General features: G+C 45.0%; 4 protein-coding genes across 12 annotated transcripts; 1 reads left to right on the forward strand and 3 right to left on the reverse strand.

Moving 5' to 3' along the window:
• Positions 1-134: 134 nt before the first annotated feature.
• On the reverse strand, positions 135-2396 carry MDP1 (magnesium dependent phosphatase 1). The gene is made up of 6 exons (XM_004390517.3): positions 1516-2396; positions 1340-1400; positions 1156-1266; positions 716-823; positions 534-619; positions 135-360 (listed from the first exon to the last, which is right to left on the reverse strand). The coding sequence occupies exons 1-6, from the start codon at positions 1652-1654 to the stop codon at positions 269-271; spliced, it is 597 nt and encodes a 198-aa protein (XP_004390574.2). The 5' UTR covers positions 1655-2396; the 3' UTR covers positions 135-268.
• Positions 2397-2480: 84 nt separating this feature from the next.
• On the reverse strand, positions 2481-12391 carry NEDD8 (NEDD8 ubiquitin like modifier). The gene is made up of 4 exons (XM_004390519.3): positions 12112-12391; positions 6494-6541; positions 6256-6338; positions 2481-2843 (listed from the first exon to the last, which is right to left on the reverse strand). Exons 1-4 carry the CDS (start codon positions 12127-12129, stop codon positions 2747-2749), a joined length of 246 nt encoding a protein of 81 aa, XP_004390576.1. The 5' UTR covers positions 12130-12391; the 3' UTR covers positions 2481-2746.
• A 117-nt stretch (positions 12392-12508) lies between these two features.
• GMPR2 (guanosine monophosphate reductase 2) lies at positions 12509-20178 on the forward strand. 6 transcript variants are annotated; one of them, XM_023725386.1, is made up of 9 exons: positions 12509-12601; positions 13111-13231; positions 13373-13492; positions 16619-16702; positions 16881-17054; positions 18016-18288; positions 18480-18522; positions 19180-19339; positions 19541-19757. In XM_023725386.1, exons 2-9 carry the CDS (start codon positions 13145-13147, stop codon positions 19728-19730), a joined length of 1131 nt encoding a protein of 376 aa, XP_023581154.1. In that variant the 5' UTR covers positions 12509-12601; positions 13111-13144; the 3' UTR covers positions 19731-19757. The 6 variants fall into 6 exon arrangements, with proteins under 6 accessions (XP_023581154.1, XP_023581152.1, XP_012415220.1 ...); XM_023725384.1 differs by lacking the exon at positions 12509-12601 and adding an exon at positions 12612-12731; XM_012559766.2 differs by lacking the exon at positions 12509-12601 and having other exon boundaries at positions 12634-13231; positions 18016-18097; positions 18182-18288; positions 19541-20178.
• Positions 19872-23978, reverse strand: TINF2 (TERF1 interacting nuclear factor 2). 4 transcript variants are annotated; one of them, XM_023725380.1, is made up of 10 exons: positions 23930-23958; positions 22766-23595; positions 22530-22634; positions 22329-22430; positions 22145-22252; positions 21969-22065; positions 21342-21804; positions 21185-21252; positions 20989-21080; positions 19872-20853 (listed from the first exon to the last, which is right to left on the reverse strand). In XM_023725380.1, the coding sequence occupies exons 2-10, from the start codon at positions 22955-22957 to the stop codon at positions 20722-20724; spliced, it is 1359 nt and encodes a 452-aa protein (XP_023581148.1). In that variant the 5' UTR covers positions 22958-23595; positions 23930-23958; the 3' UTR covers positions 19872-20721. The 4 variants fall into 4 exon arrangements, with proteins under 4 accessions (XP_023581148.1, XP_004390579.1, XP_023581149.1 ...); XM_004390522.2 differs by having other exon boundaries at positions 22766-23978; XM_023725381.1 differs by having other exon boundaries at positions 19872-20675; positions 22766-23977.
• Positions 23979-24069: the final 91 nt, after the last annotated feature.

Consider the following 24069-nt stretch of genomic DNA (forward strand, 5'->3'; position numbering starts at 1 on the left):
AGGCTGTGACATTTCAGAAGCAGATTACCAAGCCTGTCTTCGGAGGCACGTCTGGGTAGGTTTGAACTACCAACTTTTCTGCTAATAATTGAGTGCTTAATCGTGTGCACCACCCAGGAACTCCGTTCACACACTAGAAAAATAGAAACAACCCACAACGAGGGTAGGATCTCTTGTCACACACAGATACACTTTAATAATTTACAAATGCACCTGAAATGCCTTCCTGTTTTATGCCTTGAATGAGATTCATCCACAGGGTTGGACCTCAGGGTCCAACTTGGGCCTTTGCAAATGTCTCTAACCCTTGAGTTAGGGTTTGAAGATTCATCCCATTCTGGACGTGAACACAGGTAACACCTAAAAGGAAAAGAAGTCACGTTTCACCAGGCCTTCAGGGTTCTTCATTATTACTCTTACTTTTTGTGGGTATCATCTGTCATGCAGACTATCCATCCTATACACATCTACCTAACCCCTCTTAGGGAACCTTTCTCCTCACTTCCCAAATGGCTAGGCTCATCACTCAGTACCCAGCTTGCTGACGTCCACGATATTCCGCTTCTCATCATCAAAGAAGATCATCTGGGAGAAAGGAACTCCAGTCTTTTGCTGCAACCTGTGCAAAACACGGCAGGGGTAACCAAGCTGGCATCTTGGCTCCCCAGCCTCTCTGGTATTCTCTCCCCCTGCCCCTGTCCTTATCTCTGCGTACCTCTGAAAGTGTGTGACCTTGCTGCCGGGATAGATTTCCCGATGAACGAAGTATCTGACTAGGTCAAAGAGCTCCAGCAGCTGGTTGGCCCCTTCAATCTCACCTGTCCTGCAAAAAGATGTAATAGATGGGATCAGGAGAGTGAATGGCCCGGGCTGCAAATGCAGTTAAGTACAATTAGGGGAAATCAAATTACTGTTTTTCCACGATGGGTACGAAACCTCGGCCCTTATCCAACTCCATATCCCTCCAGTCTCACACAGCAGGCACTCAGAAAATGTTTGATAAACACAAGGCACAGGAGGGTACAATTGGGATAAAGAAAAAAAGCTTGCAAATTTGCACCTCCTAAATTTTTGTGGCCAGGGGTTACACAAGTCTCCCCAAGCATGCATCTCTCAGCACTAGAACAGGCAGTTTTTATTGGTCGCTCTTCTTACCGGGAAGCGGCCGCGACAGGCACCCCCAGGCCCAGCAGTCGTTCCAGGATCTCGGGCACATCTGGGTAAAGTCGGATGGTCCGACCCCGGCTATCTCGTACAGTTCCATCACTGCAGGGGGCGAGAGTGCGCTCAGTGCTGGCCCGGCGCCTCCTGCTCCCTGTCCGCCCTAGCTCTGCCTCACCCGCTGCTGTGGCACGGAGGGTCTACATGCGTGTCGACCCAGAAAGGCCAGAGCGTGTAATCTGCGAAAAGGAGGGGGAAGGTTCAGCCTTGAAGGGCTCAGGGTTTCCGGAGAGGTACAACTGGGATTTGGAAAGGGGGTGCATCCTATGAAACTCTCCCCACCCCGATTCTCACCCAGGTCAAACACTGACAGCTTGGGGAGCCGCGCCATGACCGGGTCCCGGACGCTGCGTGCACCGAGGCGGAGCTTTCTCCAGGGCCATAGAGTGTCCGGCAACGCTCCAGCGGGTAGGAAGCCGCCCTGCCTGGACATACAGAAACAGCGACTAGAGCGCCGCCACACCGGGATTGGGTGGTCAGCCTGGAGATCGCGCAAGAGCGCTTCCTAGCCGTGGAGGAGGGAAAGGACTGCAGCAAAGTACCAACGAAACCGTCCATAGGACAGTACCAATAGTATTCATCTCTCCAAGCCACTGGCCACAGGGATCTTCCTCCCTCACTTCACACCACCCAGACTCAATATGATTCTACTAGAGAAGTCAAGGAGGGGAAGCAAGCCCCTTCTTCCAGCCCTGGCATTTTATCTTACCAATTAAGAACTAAGTGAGCCATCATAGCTAGTCACTCCTCACACCATCTTTCTCCGTATCAGCCTCTGGATACACATGGAGCCTAGAGCGCTCAGCAATATTTCAGCCATAAAGAATGTAGTTGCAAAGTCCTTGAGGCCCTTCTCCAACCAGGACCAGATGTCCAGTAGAGCCACAATGGGAGAGAATTTACTTTCCTGGTTTCTATCATCCACATGAGCACTATGTTTAAACAACTGTTTTAGAGGGTAGGGGCTGATTCATAGTGTTTACCAATTTCTGTAAATACTCCCGCCATGGCCAGTTTCAAGCTACCAACAAGAAGTCATTTAACATTGAGTTGGGAAGAGATGCCAATAATTGGCTCTTGCTAGCAGTTAAGAGTTGGCTTCAGCACATCACTGAGAGCAGGCTTTCCTAGAGTTCAATAATGGCTCTAAGTGTACTATACCTTCCATTGCCCTACTCCTTCAGCCTGGTATAAATGGGTGAGCACGGGATCCATTTTTATGTCCATCACATTTGTACGATACAAAAAAGATTCCAGGAGGCCAGGAAATGTTTTATTGACAACCAGGGACAAAGCCGTAAGAGAGGGGAGTGCACATGACTGCAAATTAAAACCCAACAGCCAGCAAGGGCCCTTTGTGCCAGGAACACTGCATCCTGGGATCCTCACAGTCTCCCACCAGTAGATACACAAGCCTGGGCATCCAGGGGAGGGGACAGTGGTTCTGGGGTCCTAGACAATGAGAGGATATATGATGCCTCATTATGAGTGACAGGGTAAGGAGGTAAAATGGAGAGAGGGTCCATCACTGCCTAAGGCCATCTCCTCCTCTCAGAGCCAACACCAGGTGGAGGACTGAACCGCCTAGGATCTTGTAATCAGCTGCTGTCTTCTCATCATTCCTGTGGGGCAGAGGAGGGAAGGATTAGAAATACCATCTAGGAGTTTTAAATCTGAGATTTATGGATTCCTTTAGGGGTCTGTGAAACTGGATGGGTGAAAAGTCATACCTTTATTTTTACTAACCCCTAACTCAAATATGGAGCCCTGGTGCGGAAGTTCTACTCTGTCCCATAGGGTCGCTGTAAGTTGGAATTGACACAACTGCCAACGGGTTTGATTTTGGTTTTAACTCAAATACAATACTTTTAATTTTCAATGCATGCAAACAACCACAGTAGTATTAGCAATGTGGATAAACTGTTACCAATATAATCGGATATTTTCATATCATATTGTTAACTGTTGCAAGTATCTTGAAAATATTTCAAAATTATGGTAGTTAATTTTTCTTTTTCAGTCTTTGTCTTTGCTTTATCGCTAACCTGGCTTGTGAGCACAACACTGAATGCTGTTGTTAGGTGCAGTCGACTCGATTCTGACCCACCCTATGTACAACAGAACAAAAACTCTGCCCGGTCCTGTGCCATCCTCAATTGTTGCTGTTTGAGTGCACTGTTGTAGGCAATATGTCAATCCATCCCATTGAGGGTCATCCTCTTTTTTGCTGACCCTTTACTTTACCGAGCATGATGTCCTTCTCCAGGGACTGGTCCCTCCTGATAACATGTCTAAAGTATATAAGGCAAAACCTCACTATCCTCCCTTCTAAGGAGCATTCTGGCTGTACTTCTTCCAAGACAGATTTGTTCATTCTTCTGGGTTTGAAGGCAGTCCACGGCACATTCAATATTCTTTGCCAACACCATAACTCAAATGCATCAATTCTTCGGTCTTCCGTATTTGTTGTCCAGTTTTCCCATGCATATGAGGCGACTGGAAATACCATGGCTTGTGTCAGGCGCACCTTTGTCCTCAAAGTGACATCTTTGTTTTTCAACACTTCAAAGAGGTCTTTTGCAGCAGATCTGCCCAATGCAATATGTCGTTTGATTTCTTACTTTTTTAAACAGTATTTTATTTTACTGAGTTTTTGGTGAAAGTTCACACAGCAAGTTAGGTTCCCACTTGATAATTTCTGAATAAATTGTTTAGTGACATTACTTACATTCGTCACAATGTGTCAACATTCTCTTTGTGTTCTAGTTCCAGTACTCTAGTTTCCCTGCTCCCTTATCTCCTCATCTTTGCTTTTGGGTAATCGTTGACCTTCTGGTCTCATACAGATGGTTTTTAAATAGGGCACCAATCTTATGGATAATAGCCTTTATTTTATGTGCCACTTTGCTATTTTGCTAAAAGGTTTATCTCGGGATAGGCTCAGTTCTAGGTTTAAAGAGGGTCTCAGAGCAACTGTCTCAGGAAGTCCTCTGTTCTCTACTGTTTGTTTGTCTGGCTTTTTTTTTTTTTTTAAAATAAAAACTTGAGTTCTGCTCTGTATTTATATCTCCCATTCTATCCGGGACCAACTATTGCTGGATCAGTCAGTGGTGGTAACTGGGCACCATCTAGTTCTTCAGGTCTCAAGTTAGATGAGGTTGTGGCTCATATAGACTTATTTCTTCTCTGAGCTTCTGGTTGCCTTCTTACTATTTTGCTCCTAGCAAGTAAAGACCCACGGTTGTGTCTTAGATGGCTGCTTGTAAGCTTTTAAGACCCCAGATGCTACTTACTTCACTAGGATGCAGGTCATAATTTTTGTAAACTCTGTTAGGCCAATTGACTGAGTTGTCCCATAAGACTGTCTTAAGCCTTCAAACCCAGAAAAGCAATCTTAGAAGGTGTTTGGTTATGTTTGAGGAGTATCCATATTTGTGTCTTCAATGAATATATGGGCCTGCACCCACATATTTGAATTTACACACACCTACAGATACTTCTGAAGCCCTCGTGGAGCAGTGGTTAAGAGTTATGGCTGCCAACCAAAAGGTCGGCAGTTTGAATCCACCAGCCACTCCTTGGAAACCCTATGGGGCAGTTCTACTCTGTCGTACAGGGTCACTATGAGTTGGAATCAACTCGACTGCGACGGGGTTTTTTTTTTTTTTAAATATAGATACTATCTTTTCTCACCTATGTACACACCTGTACCTACCCATATGCCAATTTGCCTATACCCATCTATATTGCATTGGGCAAATCTGCTGAAAAAGACCTCTTTAAGGTGTGAAGAAGCAAAGATGTCACTTTGAGGACTAAGGTGTGCCTGACCCAAGCCATGGTATTTTCAATTGCCTCATATGGATGCGAAAGCTGGAAAATGAATTAAGGAAGAGCGAAGAATTACTGACACTTTTGAATCATTGTGTTGGTAAAGAATACCGAATACACCATGGACTACCAGAAGAATGAACAAATCTGTCTTGGAAGAAGTACAGCCAGAATGCTCCTTGGAAGCAAAGACGGTAAGACTTCATCTCACACACTTTGGACATGTTATCAGGAGGGACCAGTCCTGGAGAAGGACGTCATATTTAGTAAGGTAGAGTCAGCAAAAAAGGTAACCCTCGATGAGATGGACTGACACAGTGGCTGGAACAATGAGCTCAAGCATAACAATGATTGTGAGGATGGCACAGGACTGGGGGGTGTTGTACTACTGTACACAGGGCTGCTATGAGTCAGAACTGACTCGACGGCACCTAACAACAACATCCATATGTGCTCAAGCATTAATTTTTTCTTTGGTTGTGCTGTGCTCACTACATGCACATTCGATGCCACTTTTCCCATCACCAAAAATAACAAGTCTCTGTGGTACAAAGCATGCTCCCCACCTCCCACCCCAGGTAACCATCAATGAACATTAGTCTCTCTATATTTATCTATTCTTGTCTTCTTATAAAAGAGGGATCACAGAATATTTGTCCTTATATGCTTGACTTATTTCACTTAGCATTATGCCCTCCAGGTCTATCCATATTATGGTCTATTTTGCAGACTCATCATTGTTCTTTATGGTTGCTTAGTATTCCATTGTGTGTATGTACCACAATTTGCTTATCCATTTATCCACTGATGGGCACTTCAGTTGCTTCCATTTATTTGCTATTGTGAATAATGCAGCTATGAACATAGACCTGCATGTGTCTGGTCATGTCATTGTTTTTAGGTCTCTAGGGTACCACCATTAAATCTTCTTTAATGCATTAATAAAGCACATATATCACTATATCCCACATCGCTTTTATGTATTTTGATAACTGTATTTCAATATAATTAGTTTCCTTCGTAATTCTATGTATTTTATGACTGTAAAAACCTTACTCTGAGAATGGGTTCACAGGCTTCAGCAAGTTGCCAAAAGATCCCAATGCACCCAAAAAAAGGGGCAGGTCTGATCCACCTTCAGCACTTGCCCACTCCTCATCTTCACATAAGACTGCCACACCCTCATTCCCACTCAAAACTTACATCTGTTTGCCACTGTAGATGAGTCGCTGCTGCTGTGGGGGGATTCCCTCTTTCTCCTCCACACGCTCCTTGATTCGCTCCACCTTCATGGGAACAAGTAGTCAGGGGCTGGACCGTTGAAATGGAAAGAAAAAGGGCTATGCAGGCAGCATAAGAGAAAGGACCAAGTTCATAAGCACACCCAAACAAATGTACATGGCAGGGAAAAGGGCATGAAGAGGTGTTGGGAATACATCACCTTGTCTGTGGGTTCAATGTCAATTTCAATTTCTTTTCCGGTCAGCGTCTGAAATAGGCAAGGGTTTCATGAGTCCTACAGCCTAACATACTTACAAATTTGCCTTCTAGGTAAGACATCCTATCCTGATCTCTGGGGATCTCATTACCTTCTGAAAGACGTACATTCTCAGAAAAGCTGTTTTGAAGAATCAGAAGGCTTTGACCATACCTCTATTCATCAAACATTTCAGGTTGTGGACAACATTGGTAGGAAAAGATTCCATGAACCATCTAACCCTCTTAATCTCATAGGTCATCTTTTCCCTCCACCCTCACTACAATCAGTGAGGATACTGGCATTCCTTTGGATGTGACTCCAGTGAGAGGTGTCTTAAGTATTCCTTCAAGTTACAAAGACTTGTTCTATTCTAAATATCAACAGTAGACATTAACATTCAGATAATTCAAAGAATCCTCAAGGACACCAGAGAATCACCTCTGATCAACTTTTTAAGAAAACACTCAGAATTCTCCCAAAATCCTAAATTGCAGCTCCAGACTTCCGAACTTCCTCCATAGGTCAGTGGTGCTGTTTTCCAAACACAGTAATTATGCTGATTGTACAGTCATGTATCTTGTGCTCCACCCAATCTACTCTCCCATCCCTTCTTACTCTCTAAAACTCTAGTCCTACCAGTTTACAGTGATCCAGACAATAAACACACCATGAAGTCTAATTTAAGACATTTCTTTGCTTTACTCCCTTTCTTGTTGCAATACTCTCTCCTACTCCTCAAACCTTCAAAAATCAGTTGTTGTTGAGTTGATTCCAACTCATGGCTTTCCCATGTGTGTCAGAGTAGAACTGTGCTCTATAGGGTTTTCAATGATTTTTTGGAAATAGATTGCCAGGCCTTTCTTCCAAGGTGCCTCTGGATGGACTTGTACCCCTAGCCTTTTGGCAAGCAGCTAAGCATGTACTAATCATATTCAAATACAGTTATCAAAATACTACAAAAGCAATTTGTGATATAGTACATTCACAAGGTTGTATAACATGACTACATTCTATTTCCAGATCTTTATCATCCAAAACAGAAACTCTATACTCATTGAATAACAACTCCCCATTACCTCTCCCCGCCAGCCCCTGGTAACCTCTATTCTATTTTCTATCTCTATAAATATGCTTACTCTAAATACTTCATATAAGTGGAATCATACAATATCTGTCCTTTTGTATCTGGCTAATTTCACTTACCATGTCTCTAAGGTTCATCCATATTATACCATATATCACAACTTCACTCCTTTTTAGGGCTGCATAATACTTCATTGTATGTATATACCACATTTTGTTTATCACTTCATCTGCTGATGGATATTTGGGTTGTTTCCATCTTTTGGCTACTGTGAACAGTGCTGCTATGAACACCTGTGTACAAGTACCTGTTTCAGTCTAATCTTATTATTTTAAATGCAAAGACTCTTCAACTAGGCAATTCCATTTCTAGGTAACTAACTTGGAGGAAAAAATTGGGCCTACATCCAAAGAGGCACATGTGAGGTATACTGTAGCATTGTTTGTAAGAACAAAAAAAAACTGGAAACAGCCTAAATGCCCATTAGTAAGAAAACTATTAAAATATGGTACATCCATAGAATGGTAACAATTTATACCCTAATATGGAAAGAGATAAAGAATGTAAATTTCTTTAAATAATATATATTTTCTATATGCAGATATATATAAATGTAATATGTACATGCATAGAAAAAAAAGGATTAAAAATAAACAGATCTCTGGTAGTATTGGTATTCTTTGAGAAGGGGAGCAGGACTGAGGGGAGAGTGTATTAAAGGTTGTTGTTATTGGCGGCCATCAAATCAACCCCGACTCACGGCAATCCCATGTGTTACAGAGCAGGCGGCTCCACAGGGTTTTCTTGGCTGTAATAGTAACAGAAGCAGATTGCCAGGCCTTTTCTTCTACAGTATGCTGGGTGGGTTCAAACCACCAACCTTCAGGTTAGCAGTTGAGCACAAACTGTTTGCACCATCAAGAGACCTTGATAATTATGGTTATGTCAGGAAAAAAAAAGTTTGTCCCTTTAGCGATAAATACCGAAACATATATGAATAACATGATATACTATCTGGCATTTGCTTCAAAAAACAAAAAAAAATCAAGAGGATTTGATGAGTGTAAATAAAACAAGATTGACCATGAGATGATAATTTTTGAAGGTGGGTGAAGAGTGCATTATACTTTCCTTTCTGCTGTTATATATGTTTAAAATTTCCCGTAATTAAAGTTGTTTTAAATTAATTGAATAATTTAAAAAGATATTTTTGATACAACATGTCATCCTCAGTTTCTTTCCTCAAACCTGATAATTGTGACCTGGCAATACATACAAGGCTATTTAGAATGAACCTAAGCCCGACAACTGCTGAAGGCACTGGAGGGGATATAAATGAAATAAGTGATCCAGCCTTCACCAACAGTCTTTCAAATGAAGATTTACAATCAAGAAACAACCAGACATAAAATTAATAGAACAAAACAGTATACAAAAAAGTGCCATACTGGATATTGTTTTCTACACAAAGGGGCAATGACAAAGTGCTATAGTGAGAGAAAATCAAATTAAACCTCAATGAGAAAACATTTCACACCCACTAGAATGGCTAAAATCAAAACAACTGATACCACCAAAAGTTGGCAAGGGTGCAGAGCAACTGGAATCTCATACATTTCAGGTGGGAATGTAAAATGGTGCAACCACCTGGAGAACTGTTTGGTACACTCTTTTAGAATTAAACATATATCTACTACATGACTCAGCAATTCCTTTCCTAGGTATTTATCGAAGACAAGTGAAAACATATGTCCATAAAAAGACTTGTATAAGAATGTTCATAAGAGCCTTATTTATAATAACCAGAAACAATCCAAATGTCTGTCAAAAGGAGAATGGATAAACCAATGGTGATACAGTCATCCAGTGGAATACTACTCAGTAATAAGAAACAAACTACAGGTATACACAACAGACATCATGCTGAGTGAAAGAAACCAGACACAAAATTCACATATTGTATAATTCCACTTATATAAAGTTCTAAAACAAGCAAAACTAAACCTACAGAACATTCTAGGGGGTGGGGTGGAAATGTTCTATATCTTGTTTTTGCAGTGGTTATACATGGGTGTATACTACTGCTGAAAATTTACTGAACTGAACCCTTAAGAACTGTGTGTTTTACTGTATATTAAACAACATGAATGAGAAAACTGGGGCTCAGATAGTAAACACAGTTGCCCAACGTAAACTGCAATGAGGAAATCAATGCAGAATCTGAAGTCAGGAAGCAATATGATGAAAAAGATGTTTAAGGAAGCTGTGTCTGGTTTTGTATACTGTGTCTTGCATAGCAGTAGGAAAACTCTGGTATCACAGAAAAATAAAGACATAAATTAATAAGATCTTGGATCTGAATGAAGGGCAATAGGAATGGAGAGAAAAAAGAGGTTCCAAAGGAAAAATTATCTCCTATAAAAGAATAGTAATGACTCTAAGAACTGGGTTCTAAACACCTGGTAATTGATGAGATCAATTGTGACGTGGGTAGTGGGGAGATGGCATAAGACAGAAGACGATGAATTTAATTTTTTGAGCCCCAGAGATTGAGGAGACAAGGGAAGATTTCAATCAGCAGGGATTTAGCTGTAAAGGATTACAAAGAGATATGGAAGGAGTCAGCTACACAGATAACAGATGAAGAATAAATAATTCAAAAGGAGCCCTGCAAAGAAAATGTATCATTTGTACAGTAATTAAGAGTTCATTGCTTTCATATATTATGTATTATATATATATATATATATATATATATACATACTTTAATACAGCAAACAAAAGAGAAAAAGAGAGAAAGATGGAGGGCAGAGAGACCTGTTCGAAGACAAAAATGGAAACTGCTGTGGGGAAAGGAGACTGACAATTTTACAGAAGTACTAAATAAAAATGGATTCAAAGTTTCTAAAGTCAAAAGGCAGTGATCTTGAACCTTGCTACTAAAATGTAGTCCCCCAACAAGCAGAATCAGCATTACCTGGAAGCATGTCAGATATGCAGAATCTGGGGCCCCATCCCAACTCCACTGAATCAGAATCAACATTTTAACAAGATCCCCATCTTGAACACGGTATTTTTTAAACTGCAGGTCTCAACCCATCAGTGGGTTATGAAATCAACTTAGAATAGAATTGAAAATAACAATGAGTATCATACACAGTAAAGGTAATTTTTTTGCGTATGGGTGATGAGGTAAAATTTTTAAGTGTGGGCTGAAATTAAAAAAACAAACAGAAAACTTTAAAAAACACTGAACACAAGAATAGTAATAACCTCTTCAGGCTAAGATGTCATGAGCAACCATATGCATTGAAAAAAAGATAAAATGACTTATCTGGTACTGTTTTTCAAACATTTTTCACAGTGACTAAGAAATACGTACGAATCATTAACACATACATATATAATATGCATACAAATGAAAACAAATTTTTCACAAAGCAATATCCTTACCTTTACCAGCAGTATACCCTGATATTTTCTATTTTATTTCTTTTTTAAAAAAGTTGCTTGTGACCCACAGACTTATTAAACTGATTTCACAACTCGTTTACAGGTTACTAGTCAAAGTCTGAAAACCAATGATCTTCAACATGCTGTTTGGCTTCAATCCTCAGCTAAGAGGTAGTTTGGTAGGGCTGGTGAAAAGGTTAAGAATGGCCAACATATATGGTGAATCTAATGAAGTAACAACGATAGACTTTACTTGGCAGTACAACTTGATGCTGGACTGCATCAATTGTTAGTTTTTGTCTCTCTCTCTGAAGGTACAGAAGAGGAAACAGCAGATAAAAATGAGGGTTGAGAACTGGTGAAGAGAAGTGGAGATGAAAGAAACACTGAGTCGGCTGCTAGTACCAAGAACTAGGGCATCGGTAACTAACCTGCCTCAGTCAAGGTCCAGGATGCCCGGCTCAGAAAGGCAGGTGCTGACTGACCACACTCCCAGCTTTGGTTCCTGTAAGGACGGCTGAGACACTACACCTTGGCAACCGTTAGCAAAGGCTTGCTGTCTAGCCCCGGGAGGCCCTCGGTTCCCCCAGGCTAACGTCTTAGCGCTGTGCTCGGAGACAGCCAATGTTAGGGGCTGGGAGAAGAAGGTAGCCTGGTCATGAAGAATGGAGAGTAGTTTATTCCAAGAATCCTAGAGAGAGGGGGACCAAGATGATGCTAGGCCTTCTTTCTCTATGACCGCAGGGGTTCGAATAGACAGACCCGGGCAAAAGCGGTCACCTTCTGGGTGAGGGCACCGACTTGGTGAGAGAGTAGGGATGGCAGAAACCTTGGGTTGGTCTGGTGGGTCTCGCCCCCGCTCTCAAAGCCCTCTGGCGGGGGGGGGGGCACTTATTTCCCATCACCCCTCGCGCGGAGCCCTGAGGCTATCGGCGCCCTCCAAGCTCGGGAAAGGCGTGATTTTCCTTCCCGCTTCTCCCGTAAGAGGCACAGAGACCAGCCCAGTACCCCAGCGTCTTGGCAAGGCTGGAGGTGCTCCCACCTTCACTTTAATTAGCATCTTCTTCCTAGTTTGGGGCTGCACACGGACAAACTGCTGCTTCTACCACTGCGGTTGCCGCTGACGCTCCCCAGCACTCCGTCTGTGGGAAATCACTTCTTTTTCCGGGTCACCCAACTGTTTGGCTCCACCCCTTTTCTTTTACGGCGTTTCCCAAAAAGCTCACAAATTCTCCCGCGCTTCGTTTCAGTGGCGTGGTAAATAAAAACAAGAAGGCCAGCTTAGTTACAGCAGAGACGGGTGCCTCCGCAATTCTGAGTGTCCTTACCGAGCCCGGGCTAGCGGAAAGCGGGGACTGAACGAACTACGTCTCCCAACCTGCCAGAAGGCATTTCCACCGGTTCAACGCTGGGAGTTGTAGTCTCCTGTCCTTCGGATCCAAAGGCAACCGTGGCGTGTGAACTCTGTTTCCCAGAAGGCCTCGCACCGCCGCCCGCACCGCCGCCGCCGCCGCCGAAGCTGGAATTTTTCGGTTAGTCGTTCTCGCCGGCAATTAGCGGAATCTGTCGGCGTGGTCCAGAAGGCTCAGCGGGGCTGTACAAGGCCAGTTGCTAGGCAAGGGGTGCTTCGGTCAGCTGCCACCTGGGCCACTGCCAAAGGAAGTGGGTACCCCATTCGGAAAGTGGTTATAGTACCTCCCCATTCCTTCGCGCAGCAAAATCTCTTACGCTAATTTGCTTTTTGCAGGGGCGAGAGAAGGAAGAGTAGTGGGGTAGGAATGCACCTCCTTTGGGTCTCTCACAACCTCTTCCCAAATCTCCCCAACAAACAGTACCTGATACGGAAATCTCCACCGAGGGTAATCGCAACCACGGGACGGGTCAGAGGTGACAGGCTTCAGGGACCACACCTCTGTCCATGCCCAGACCTTCCACAGCTGAAACCAGGAGAGAGATGAGCGCTGCCCCAGCCCTAATAGGGCATTAAGGTGTAAGGGGAGATTGGTTCAGTTTCCTTCTCCTGACTTTTCCTACCTTCCAGCCCTCAGATTCATTGCTACCTCGAGACCCTCACCATGCCTCACATCGACAACGATTTGAAACTGGACTTCAAGGATGTCCTACTGAGGCCCAAGCGCAGCACCCTTAAGTCTCGAAGTGAGGTGAGCCTGCTTCTCTAGTTGCTCTTTCTTGACCCCAAGCTCTTGGTGGGCCAGGACGGAGAAAGGTGCCTGGCTCTTGTTTTCACGCAATACATATTTCTTGGATGAATAAAATGCTCAGTTTCCTTTTGTCATTGGCAGGTGGATCTCACAAGATCCTTTTCATTTCGGAACTCAAAGCAGATGTACACAGGAATCCCCATCATTGCCGCCAATATGGATACTGTGGGCACCTTTGAGATGGCCAAAGTTCTTTGTAAGGTAGGACTTCCCTCATGCCCCTTCCTCAGTGGTGTCCAGTTGCCTCAGCTGACTACAGAGGTGTTTGCATCCGCACCTCCACCCCCACCTTAGTCAGCTCTCTGGCACTTGGCAGTCAGGATGCTCCAATTCTTTAGTACTAAAGTCCCTTTATCTGACAGGTTCAAAGGGCCATATGAAAGCAGCCCTGGTAGTGCAAATGGTTAACACTGGGATGCTAACCAAAAGGTTGGCAGTTCCAACTCACATGGTGGCTCTGCAAGAGAAAGAACTGGTAATTTGCTTTCGTAAAGACTATGGTCAAGAAAACCCTATGGGGCAGTTCTACTTTGTCACATGGGATCTCTATGAGTTGAAGTCTCTTCAATGGCACCTAACAACATCATACTAGTGCATATCCAAATAGGAAAATGAATTAAGAATTTCTACATAAAATGTGAATTAATCACAAAGAACCACATGAATTCATGAGATTCAAAGCTGAATTTTGCCCCATTTTTCTGATAAATGAACAGAACTTTCCCTTTTGTCCTATCCAGCAGTTTATATGCCCTGCCAACTTTCCCCACTACACAAGGCACCCCTCCCAATCACATGCATCCCTCCAGTTATACCATTGTTTGGCATATTAAATAGTCACTGTTTTAGTCCAGAAACTAAATACGGTTTGAGCATTCAAAAATTCCTAACTAGAAGATCCTAGAGAGAAGCAGCTTATGTAGTGTCCTTTTATGCATGCTATCCAGTTTTTTCTTTTTTCTTTTAAATCCTAGGTTCCTGGGAGTTTCTGGGATGTGCCCAAAATGCAGTTTTTTTTTTTGAAATATACAAATTGTTGTTCACTTTCAAAATGGAAGATGCTGCTCTGTCAGTATTATTACCTGGCTCTATACTTGTAACTGAGAAGGTAGCTAGTTGCCTGGGTACTCTGAGAACATATGCACTCTGAGAACTCAGCTGATTAATCCTTGTAGTCCTGGTTGGTGTATTCTGCTGATGTTGTGGCTCTGTTAACCTTAAGGACTTCATCTACCTTTTCTCTGTTTTTGATTGCTATCTTTGCGGAATGTCTGCTGTCATTTTTCTGAGGTCGATAGTTATGCAGTCTCATTAGACTTTATTCCTGTTCTTATTCACGGATTGCTTAGGAATCCTGCTATTGCCCGTTGTCCACCTGCCATGTCCAGTAGAGTTGGGGAATGGTGAATCTAACTTCAGTGCTAACAGACATGCTGTAATACCTGGACCTTGTTGAGGACTCTTTTTTTTTTTTTTAATTGATGTAATTACATGAAGTTCACATTTCAAGTTAGTCTCCCATACAGAATTTTTTTTTAAACATACATTGTTATGAGACCCCAACCGCTCACCCCATTCTGCGACAGCACACTCCTCCCCTCCGCCCCTGATTCCCCACGAACATTCAACCAGCTCCTAACTCTCTCTGCCTTCCCCTCTAACCTCTGGACAGAAGCCGTCCCTTTGGTTTCTTATATCTACTTGTCTAAGAGGCACATTCTTCACGAGAGGCACATTCTTCACGAGTATCACTTTATGTCCCACAGTCCAGTCCAATCCCTGTCTGAAGAGTTGGCCTTGGAAGTTGTTTTAGTTCTGGGGTGATGGAGAGACCAGGGGCCATGCCTTCTGGGGCGCCTCCAGTCTTAGTCAGACCATTAAGTCTGGTCTTCTTACTAGTATTTGAGTTCTGCATCCCTCTGTTGTGTTCCCTGTCAGGACGTTCACTGGGGTAGCTGGGCACCATCTAGTTCTTCTGGTCTCAGGCTGATGAAGTCTCTGGTTTATGTGGCCCATTCTGTCTCTTGGGCCAATACTTTCCTTGTGTCTTTGGTGTTCTTTGTTCTCCTTTACTCCAAGTGGTTGGGACCAATTGATGCATCTTAGATGGCCGCTTGCAAGCTTTTAAGACCCCAGACACCACTCACCAAAGTAGGATGCAGAATGTTTTCTTCATAAGGTTTGTTATGCCAATTGACATAGATGAGGACTCTGTCTTGATGCTTTATGTTGAGAATGGCTTTTCAGTATTGCTTATGAATGCTAAAGAAATCAGATTTTAGAGGTAGAGCCAAGTCTCATAATAATAATAAAAAGGTTGGATGCAGGCAATCATGTTTTTCTAGACCCCTAGCTTGGTATGTATTCCAGTGTGCTCACCATGCCAGTCTATCTCCAAGAAAGTCTGCTGACCTAGGGTGATTTTTCTTAGTCTATCATATGTCGATGGCACAGTGTTGCTGAAAAAACAGAATTCAATACCAGTTTTAACTAGGTAGTGCTGCTGACAGTCTCTGAGTATCTCACTGCCTTGTTGGCTGATACATGACTTCTTGCGTTTCTTATCAGTTACAAGATTTGTGCCTTCTCAGCTGCCTTGTATCTGTTTGCATGTGTGCACATTTAAAGCACAAGCAACTGCATTTACAGTGGCCTTTGAATGCCTTTCTCAAAGTATTGGAATATTGTTTTCAATTTGTTGAGCTAGTCTGATGAGACAGTCATTATATCTTTGAACTTGGCTGACTAAAATAGATGGAATGAAATAGACTTCAGCCTGGTCCATGAAAATCTGCCCTTTACTCCAGTGGAGATGGAAAAAGGACTGGATAGCACCTTTTTGGCTCCATTAACCTTATCACCTTATTTTTTGTATGTATCTAGACCCACTGAATTACTACTGGTAAACGGAGCAGAAGATACCAAAAATAGGTTAGTTTAGTACTAGGTCACATAGGAGGAGGGGCTGAATCAGTGCAGGCAGACACTGCTTCTTCCAGTCTCTTCATGTTCTTCCATGTCTGCTGCTTGTCCCACTGTACCTTGTCACCTCAGAAGCAAAGTGTGTGCTGGCCAGTGATATCCAATCCAGATGACTCAGTACTTTGTGGTGGGAGTGTTTGACAAAGATGAGCGTATGGTGAAAAGCCTTACTGGGATTTGAGTAAAGATGGAACTAAAATCCCAGCTCAACCACTGACTTCCTGAAGTTGTTTTCTTTCCAAACTTCGATCCTTTTCTCCCACAGACAAAACAGCACAAAGGTGTATTTCTAGAAAAAGATGCAGCGAAGTTCTCTTCTTTTTGATGGCTCTTTCTTTTCCCCAGTTCTCCCTCTTCACTGCTGTCCATAAGCACTACAGCCTCGAGCAGTGGAAAGAGTTTGCAACTCAGAATCCTGACTGTCTTGAGGTACTACTGGGTCTACCCCACTCCCTTCCTTATCTCAGTCTTCCGAGAATCTTATTTTGGCTTCCTGGGAACCAAGCCTCACCTCCCCATCCCTACCATCTGCTCACCAGATTATCTCTGATGTGACACCACAAGCTGATCTAATGCCTCCCATGCCAATGGCCCTTTTCCCCCACAGCATCTGGCTGCCAGCTCAGGCACAGGCTCTTCTGACTTTGAGCAGCTAGAACAGATCCTAGAGGCTATCCCTCAGGTGAACTATATCTGCCTGGACGTGGCAAATGGCTACTCAGAACACTTTGTTGAATTTGTAAAGGACGTGCGGAAGCGCTTCCCCCAACACACCATCATGGTATGTTTCTAGTACCCTGCAGTTTGTATATTCCTGCCCTTCCACTCTTTCCTGCCAATCTATTTTGTTATATCAGTTCCTTTCTCCTCTGCTGCATTATGATATTCCTAGTCCACCTAATCATGTCACTGGGGGATTTTCCATAGTTTCATACTTAAAATGTCTATTTATTAATCAGTGCAGTATCTCTGATCCCTTGACTCACAGTCACTGTAAATCCAGTGCCTCAGACATCAGTCACCAAACCGTGATGAAACACTTATGCACTGGACACACTTGTGATACATATACATCTGCCCACTAAAATAAACATGCACTACAGTCATATAAAAGGGGTCTCATGAAGCAATGTTTTGTTTTTTTTACAAGCTTAGGGGAATGGTGACAAGGCCTCATTTTCTTCCTAGCATTGAGGGGTCTCTCCTTGTACTGTCCGTCAGAAAGCAAATACAGCTGGGCAAATGGGTATTTAGTCTTCGTTACTATCCTCTCCCCCCTTCCCTGAAGCCAAAGGAGTTCTACAGCAGAATGGCTTAAGGACAGGATATGTTTGGGTGCGATGGCGGGGAGGAGAAGATAAATCTACTCTAAATCAGATCTATAATCTTGGTCTAGTAGTTCCCTTCGCCTCACCAAAAGTTCCTCCATGCCTCCCACATCGCCCTGTTGGTGGCAGCACCTTGTTGCCTGAGGACAGTAAAGTGCATCCTGGACCTGTTTTATCCTAGTGTAACGACACCAGCCTGTCAATCTCCCTTCCTCCGTGGTGGTGCTGGTGGTGCAGGCAGAGCAGGGTCCTTGGAAGAGGCTAGTCTAGAAGCCCTCAGAAGGCCCCACAGAGGGGGCCTAGGTTCCCTTTATTTGTAATAATGTTGGAAGGTTATGGTCCAGGCATACAATATGCAAGAGCATGCAACCTCTGTTTCTGATCCTAAGGATGCTCTGTTTTGATTGCTCTAAGGCCGGGAATGTGGTAACAGGAGAGATGGTGGAAGAGCTGATCCTCTCTGGGGCTGACGTCATCAAAGTAGGCATTGGGCCAGGTAAGCTGGTTCATTCGCATGCCCCTTCAGTGGCAAGCACCTGTGGAGCACCGTTTAAGTCTTTCCTTGTCACGTTCCTCTTAGGCTCTGTGTGTACCACAAGGAAGAAAACTGGAGTGGGGTATCCGCAGCTTAGTGCAGTAATGGAGTGTGCAGATGCTGCTCATGGCCTCAAAGGCCACATCATTTCAGTAAGGCCCAAGGGAGGGTGGGACATGAGGCTCCCAGATATCTGGGGGTTTCTGCTGGGTATGGAGGTGCTGGTATTTAGAGGTGGATCAGGACTCCTGGGTTCCTGCCAGCTTTTAGGTGGGCTGTTGGGACACTGCTGAGAGAGGTGGAAGATCCATGTGGTCACCTCATAATGCTCCTTACTTTGCAGGATGGAGGCTGCAGCTGTCCTGGGGATGTGGCCAAGGCTTTTGGTAAGGGGTTTGAGAGGACACGGAAAGAGGATCCTGTAGATGAGGATCAGTCACCTTTGCAGGTCTAAGATTAGGCTAGGAGAGGCTCAGAAAGCCATTCAGATTCGTTTATAATATCAATGAGTTACCCTGAATCCTGTGGTGTCACCTGGACAAACCAACAGAGCAAATCCTGAGACTCTTGATATGGACTCAAGTGTGGGCCAGGGCCATCCACACTGTCCCCTAGATTGTTGGCCAGTGTCAATTCCTGAGGCCCACCCCAGGCCTATAGAATCAGGCTCTGTGGAGTAGGGCTGCAAAGCTGCATTTTTCACAGCTTCCCAGGTGATCCTTACACTAAAGGTAGAGACCTTTGCCTCTGGGACATGTGAAGTAAAAAACGACAAGTTGGGAAAGCAGCAAAAAAGGAGAGCAGAAGCCAGATGGGAAGTCTCTAGGGGCTCCTTTTAAATTCTTGGGGAAATCAAGCCCCTTGAGGAGTAGAGGCCAGAGCAGAAGAGGCCTGTGTGGGTTCTGGGCCAGCTAGGGAAACAGAACCAGGAAACAACTTGAGTCATTGAGAGAACGGAGTATTTAGTGTGAGTCACTTCTGAGGGTGGGCATGTGGGTATCGGGTCCACATTCACCCCCTTCCTCCTTCCTTGATGCTGACAGGGGCTGGGGCTGACTTTGTGATGCTTGGTGGCATGCTGGCTGGACACACTGAGTCAGGTGGAGAATTCATCGAGAGGGATGGCAACAAGTACAAGCTCTTCTATGGCATGAGTTCTGAAATGGCCATGAAGAAGTATGCAGGGGGTGTGGCTGAGTACAGGTATGTGTGGAGACCCAGGAGCTGAGGGTTCTTATAATGTGTGACTAAGTAGGGTTGTAACAGAGGTCATATCTGTTGGGAGATGGATGGTACAGTTCTTGCGGGAAAGTGGTGAATGGGCTAAATGCTAGAGACTGGGGAAGAGTCACTAGGTTTAAGGAATTCAGAAAGAGAAGGTAATACATTTTTTCCTACTTCAAGGGCCTCAGAGGGAAAGACAGTGGAGGTACCCTTTAAAGGGGATGTGGAACATACCATCCGAGACATCCTTGGAGGGATCCGTTCTACATGTACCTATGTGGGAGCAGCTAAACTGAGAGAGTTGAGCCGGAGAACTACCTTCATCCGCGTCACCCAGCAGGTGAATCCAATCTTCAGTGCTGAGAGCTAGACCCAAGGAGTTCTACCCTCCCAAGGCACCGGCACCCCACCACGGGGCCTTCCAAGTGGGCCTCTTGCCAGTTCCGGCTACTATGGCTATCTACTACTAGTCGTTTCCTGTTGTCTCACTCCTGAGGGCTCCTGCAGTAACTCTGCACTACTCGATCTACACACAAAATACCAAGAGGCTCACTGGGGAGGGAGCAAGGAAGACAGTCTGAGAAAATAAAGTAAAATAATCAACTGGGAATCTGGGGACCTAACATCCTGAAGATTATTAGAAGGAAAAGAGGCTGATTCATAACAGTGTTTTATATGACCTTGGTCTGGAAGAGGCAGGATATTTAGAATCATGTTTTGTTAATCAGCTTCATTAAACGAGACCTTTGACTATCTAAAATTTAAAGTTCAGAAGCTGTGTTTACATATTTGAAATAGCCCAGTAAACAGAGAGCCCAGTAAAGAGATGCTAGGGCTTTTGGCACAAGGTTGGCATCTGGTGCTGCTCCAGGGCAAGGGGAGGTAGGGTTGGCACTGACCCATCTGCCTAGTCGGGTGAAGGACAGTATGCATTTTTCGCATGAGTATCTCCGTTCTAGTGCTACCATCCCCAGATAACATGGCAGCATGAGAATTTACAAAGTTTATTCTGACATAAAGGTTTTCAGAATAGCAAAAGGACATTTCTCTTCCAGACTGTCAACCCTGGTAGCCCTTCTGGGCACATGTGAACATTTTCCAAGGGAGGTAAAAAGGCAAAGGGATTCTTCCAGCCCTGTTTCTAAGGAATGACCTACAATGACCTTTTGGAAGCCCTAATTCCTCTCCCTCACATCAAGACAATGTTTTAACAAATCCAGAGTTTAATTACCAAGCATCACAAAGAAGTTTAGCAATGTAGTCAGGCAACCCAATCCTGGACTTCCACTTCATTCCCACTAAACTGCTTGTATGGCTGAGGAGGAAGGAGAGAGAGTACAGATGGCATTGTGGTCCTATTTTCAGGGTCTGGAACTGTCTGTATGGTCATGGGAAGGGACAGGGATGGCACTGGGGCCAGAAGGGGGCAGGTATTCACAGAAGGTGGGGATCAGGGTGTCAAACTTCGTCTTCTGATAGTTTCCCAGAGACTCCTGCAGAGAAGGCAGCAGGGAGATCCTATCACCATCCTAACCCATTTCCTGAGCCCTCCATATTCTGGAGCCTGTGGATTTCTCAGTCTTGTTCTATCCATCCCCTTCTCCATCTTTCTGCTCCATCCTACTCACCTTCCCTTCCCTCTGGCCATTCTCTTCATCATCAGAGTCCAAAACCAAGTCCCCTATGGTAATGATGGGGCTGCACAGAGATGGAGAACTAGCTGAAGGAGGGAAAGCAGAATCATACTATTTGTCAGTGAACACAGGCCCGTAGACTCTCCAACAGAGAAGGCCATCTGACCCAGTCCTGACTCGGGATACCTACCTGGCTTCCTGGTTCTAGGAGGAGATAATGACAGTTTTAGGGGATCCAGGGCACAATCCAGGCAATTCCTGAAGTGGGAGCAAGCAAAGAAGATAGGATGAAGAGAAAGTAGGCAAGCAACATACTCCTAATACGGAGACGTAACTGTTCTACTCACTCCTTTTGCTCTGAGGCAGATGAGCCAACTGGGTTCTCCTTTAGAGCCCTTCCCCCTAGGTGTTGGGATGGACACTTGGGCTTTCCAGCGGAGGCTGTCCTTGTGCCCACAGCACATGCTGGATCTGCTGTGTGTGTCCAATGTTGCCTTCTGTTCTCAGGCTTAGATATGACCTGGGCTGATGAGCCCAGATTCCTAAAGGGGAACAACATGACTGTGGGGCGCTCCTTATGGCCTCCTCTAGTGGATGCCCATCGAGATTGGATTCTTCGCCGGCCTATAGGGGCCAGATTGAAATGATGGCCAGTCAACGGTTCTGGGTGTGTCCTTGAGGCTGGTTCCTGAGGAAAGTGTGGGCTATGCTTGGTGTTTGGTAGAGAACTGCCGAGTGCTAGTCTTGGTTGCTGAGGAGGATTCGGCTCCATGGGCTGTGTCATAGTCACTGAATCTGTAATAGAGCACTCTGCAAGAGAAAATGAGGCTCCTTATAAAGAGAACAGATAGCAACAGATCAACTCAACAGAACACACCTCAGGTACATGCAGCCACTCCAATGGGCTGTCCCAAAAGGTCTCATACTAAACAATACACTGTCAAATTCCTAGTTCTCCCAGATGGTCCTGGTACCTGGAAGTGTCCACCCCATGTCCACACCATACTGGCTCAAGGCAAAAGAAGAGGTGATAGAAACTCCAGGCTGCATCCAACTCAGCATATCCTGAAGCTGTGGGCAGGGAGAGAGGTGTGAAGATCAGAGTCCTTGATACAACCACCCACGCTTAGGTGTTTTGCCCCAACAAAACCTGTTGTGCCTGTAGTGCAGGCAGTGCTTTTTCCAGCCGACACAAGTATTCGAAAAACAGCTTTTCCATGGCAGCCAAAAAGGGTTCCCCATACTCTTGTTCAAGTTCCTGCAGGGAGAAAGGATGGTTGGAAGAGGACTAGAGAAAATACCCACGTGATAGCCTTCAAACCAAGGAGTCTCACCTGCAGCTTCGAAGCCAAATCCACAGGGGCCTCTGCCAGCTGCTTAACCTGCTGGCGAAAGGTTTCCTGTGACTCCAAGATCTTCATCAAATCCTGCTTTGTCTGTTGAGGGTAAGGAAGGCAGGCAAGTTAGGGGCATCAGGGTTCAGTGGCTGGGAGGAGAGGCAACTTTGTAGCATCAACTGTAATTGGATTACTTACAGCTTTGGGGTTCCGCACTAGATGTCCAGACTCTGGGAAGTGGTGATTCAGGGCATTCAGGACCTGGGCCCAAGGCCGGGCCTGCAGGATCAACTCCACTACCACCTGTGAAGGAATTCACGGTACTGAGCTCAGTCAGGCAAGCTGCGCTTTTTCAGCTGACCCACTCCCAAGCCGTCCCTGTCAGGTTCTCGCATCGCCCCCACCCCACGCCCTGGTTCTACTGGCACCAATACCTTGGCCTTTAGGCCCATACACAGGCGTTCATGGTGCCGGTAGCGAACCAAGCCAGGTGCAGCAAAACGCAGGGACTGCATAAACTCCAGTACTCGCGGAAATAGCTCCACACGGCGTCCGCGCACGACTTGCCAGCTGGCTGCAGCCGCTAAACGAAGAGAGGCGGGACCAGCACCCGGGGGCGTGGCCATGGGCAGCGGGCTCCGCCCCAGGGACAGTCCTCTGTGGCTCGGTTATTTCTACGAGCGCCAGATTCTTGGCAATCCAACTCAATTCCCTGCCACTGGCTACCAGGATCCTGGGGGTCTTCTCCTAGCTCGGACTGGAGCCTGAATGGAAAAGCTAGCCGGCTCCAATAGCACCAAATCTCTCAGCTTTAAACGCCGCCACTCTCTCTATAACCCAGGGCTGCATCACTTCCGGTTCTGCAACTAGTTTCCCTCCCCCGGAAAAGGGCGGTCACAGAGAACCAATGGGCCGCCAGACAGAGGGAATGTGACGTCGCGCCCTAAGGCCACGCCTCCGGCAGATCACGAGCCCCACTTAGCCCCCACCTCGCTCGTGGTACCTGGTAGGTTGCTGAAGCTGGGGTTGCCGCGGATCTGGACCCTCCTAGCTTCTTTCTCGCAGAACCTACAGAGAAGTGACGTCACTCCTCTGAGGATCGACCTCCTGCTCTGTAAAGGGGAGATCATGGTCTTCACCCATTGAATTACGGCACCCTTAAATCGCGGCTCCCAAACCGCCGTCTGGAAAGCTTCCCTCGAGCGGCGCGCCGCTTCCAGTAAGAATTCAACAGTTCTTTTACAAAACAGAAGAGGACGTCCGCCTTTAAAAAAAATACCAAGTTTGAGAAGATACATCGGATTGTTAGCCTGGTTTCCTCTGGGTGGTGGGATTGTAATCTTTTTGTGCGTTTCTGTACTTTGCATCTTTTCTGTAGCGTGTAATTTTAAAATAAAAAAAAAGTTTCTTTTTTCAAATTTCTTCTGTATATTTTCTCGAGTCTGCCCCCTAATGTAACTGACTTTACTGGTTTGTCTCCTTGTCACCTTCTCTGGTGTCTCTATTTCCATCACCAAGGACAAGACCTGGCACACAATGTACATTCTTTAATTAATTACATCCGGAAATTAGCTGAATTAATTACCTGCCCTACCTACCTTGTTGTTAGTTGCCGTAGAGTCCAGTCAGCTCCAATTCGTGGCAAACATGTATAAAAAACCCATTGCCGTCAAGTCGATTCCGACTCATAACTGATGTATAAGGAACAAAAAATTGCCTGGTCCTGTGCCATCTTCCT

This window comes from Trichechus manatus, unplaced genomic scaffold, assembly GCF_000243295.1.
Source record: "Trichechus manatus latirostris isolate Lorelei unplaced genomic scaffold, TriManLat1.0 scaffold00305, whole genome shotgun sequence".
Taxonomy (NCBI): Eukaryota; Metazoa; Chordata; class Mammalia; order Sirenia; family Trichechidae; genus Trichechus; species Trichechus manatus.

What these genes read in the sequence shown, in the direction of transcription:
- TINF2 (XM_004390522.2), bottom strand. Translation starts at nt 22,957, where the DNA reads ATGGCCACGCCCCCGGGTGCTGGTCCCGCCTCTCTTCGTTTAGCGGCT. An exon ending in ATTTGGCTTCGAAGCTGCAG is followed by an intron (nt 22,253 to 22,328) that starts GTGAGACTCCTT and finishes TTCTCCCTGCAG; the next exon opens with GAACTTGAACAAGAGTATGG. An exon ending in TCTGCCTCAGAGCAAAAGGA is followed by an intron (nt 21,253 to 21,341) that starts GTGAGTAGAACA and finishes CTCCCACTTCAG; the next exon opens with GAATTGCCTGGATTGTGCCC.
- GMPR2 (XM_023725386.1), top strand. Translation starts at nt 13,145, where the DNA reads ATGCCTCACATCGACAACGATTTGAAACTGGACTTCAAGGATGTCCTA. An exon ending in TCAAAGGCCACATCATTTCA is followed by an intron (nt 18,289 to 18,479) that starts GTAAGGCCCAAG and finishes CTTACTTTGCAG; the next exon opens with GATGGAGGCTGCAGCTGTCC. An exon ending in GGATGTGGCCAAGGCTTTTG is followed by an intron (nt 18,523 to 19,179) that starts GTAAGGGGTTTG and finishes TGATGCTGACAG; the next exon opens with GGGCTGGGGCTGACTTTGTG.
- NEDD8 (XM_004390519.3), bottom strand. An exon ending in ACATTGAACCCACAGACAAG is followed by an intron (nt 6,339 to 6,493) that starts GTGATGTATTCC and finishes GTTCCCATGAAG; the next exon opens with GTGGAGCGAATCAAGGAGCG. An exon ending in ATCTACAGTGGCAAACAGAT is followed by an intron (nt 2,844 to 6,255) that starts GTAAGTTTTGAG and finishes TCTGCCCCACAG; the next exon opens with GAATGATGAGAAGACAGCAG.
- MDP1 (XM_004390517.3), bottom strand. Translation starts at nt 1,654, where the DNA reads ATGTCCAGGCAGGGCGGCTTCCTACCCGCTGGAGCGTTGCCGGACACT. An exon ending in CCTGTCGCGGCCGCTTCCCG is followed by an intron (nt 824 to 1,155) that starts GTAAGAAGAGCG and finishes ATCTTTTTGCAG; the next exon opens with GACAGGTGAGATTGAAGGGG. An exon ending in CGTGGACGTCAGCAAGCTGG is followed by an intron (nt 361 to 533) that starts GTACTGAGTGAT and finishes TTTTCCTTTTAG; the next exon opens with GTGTTACCTGTGTTCACGTC.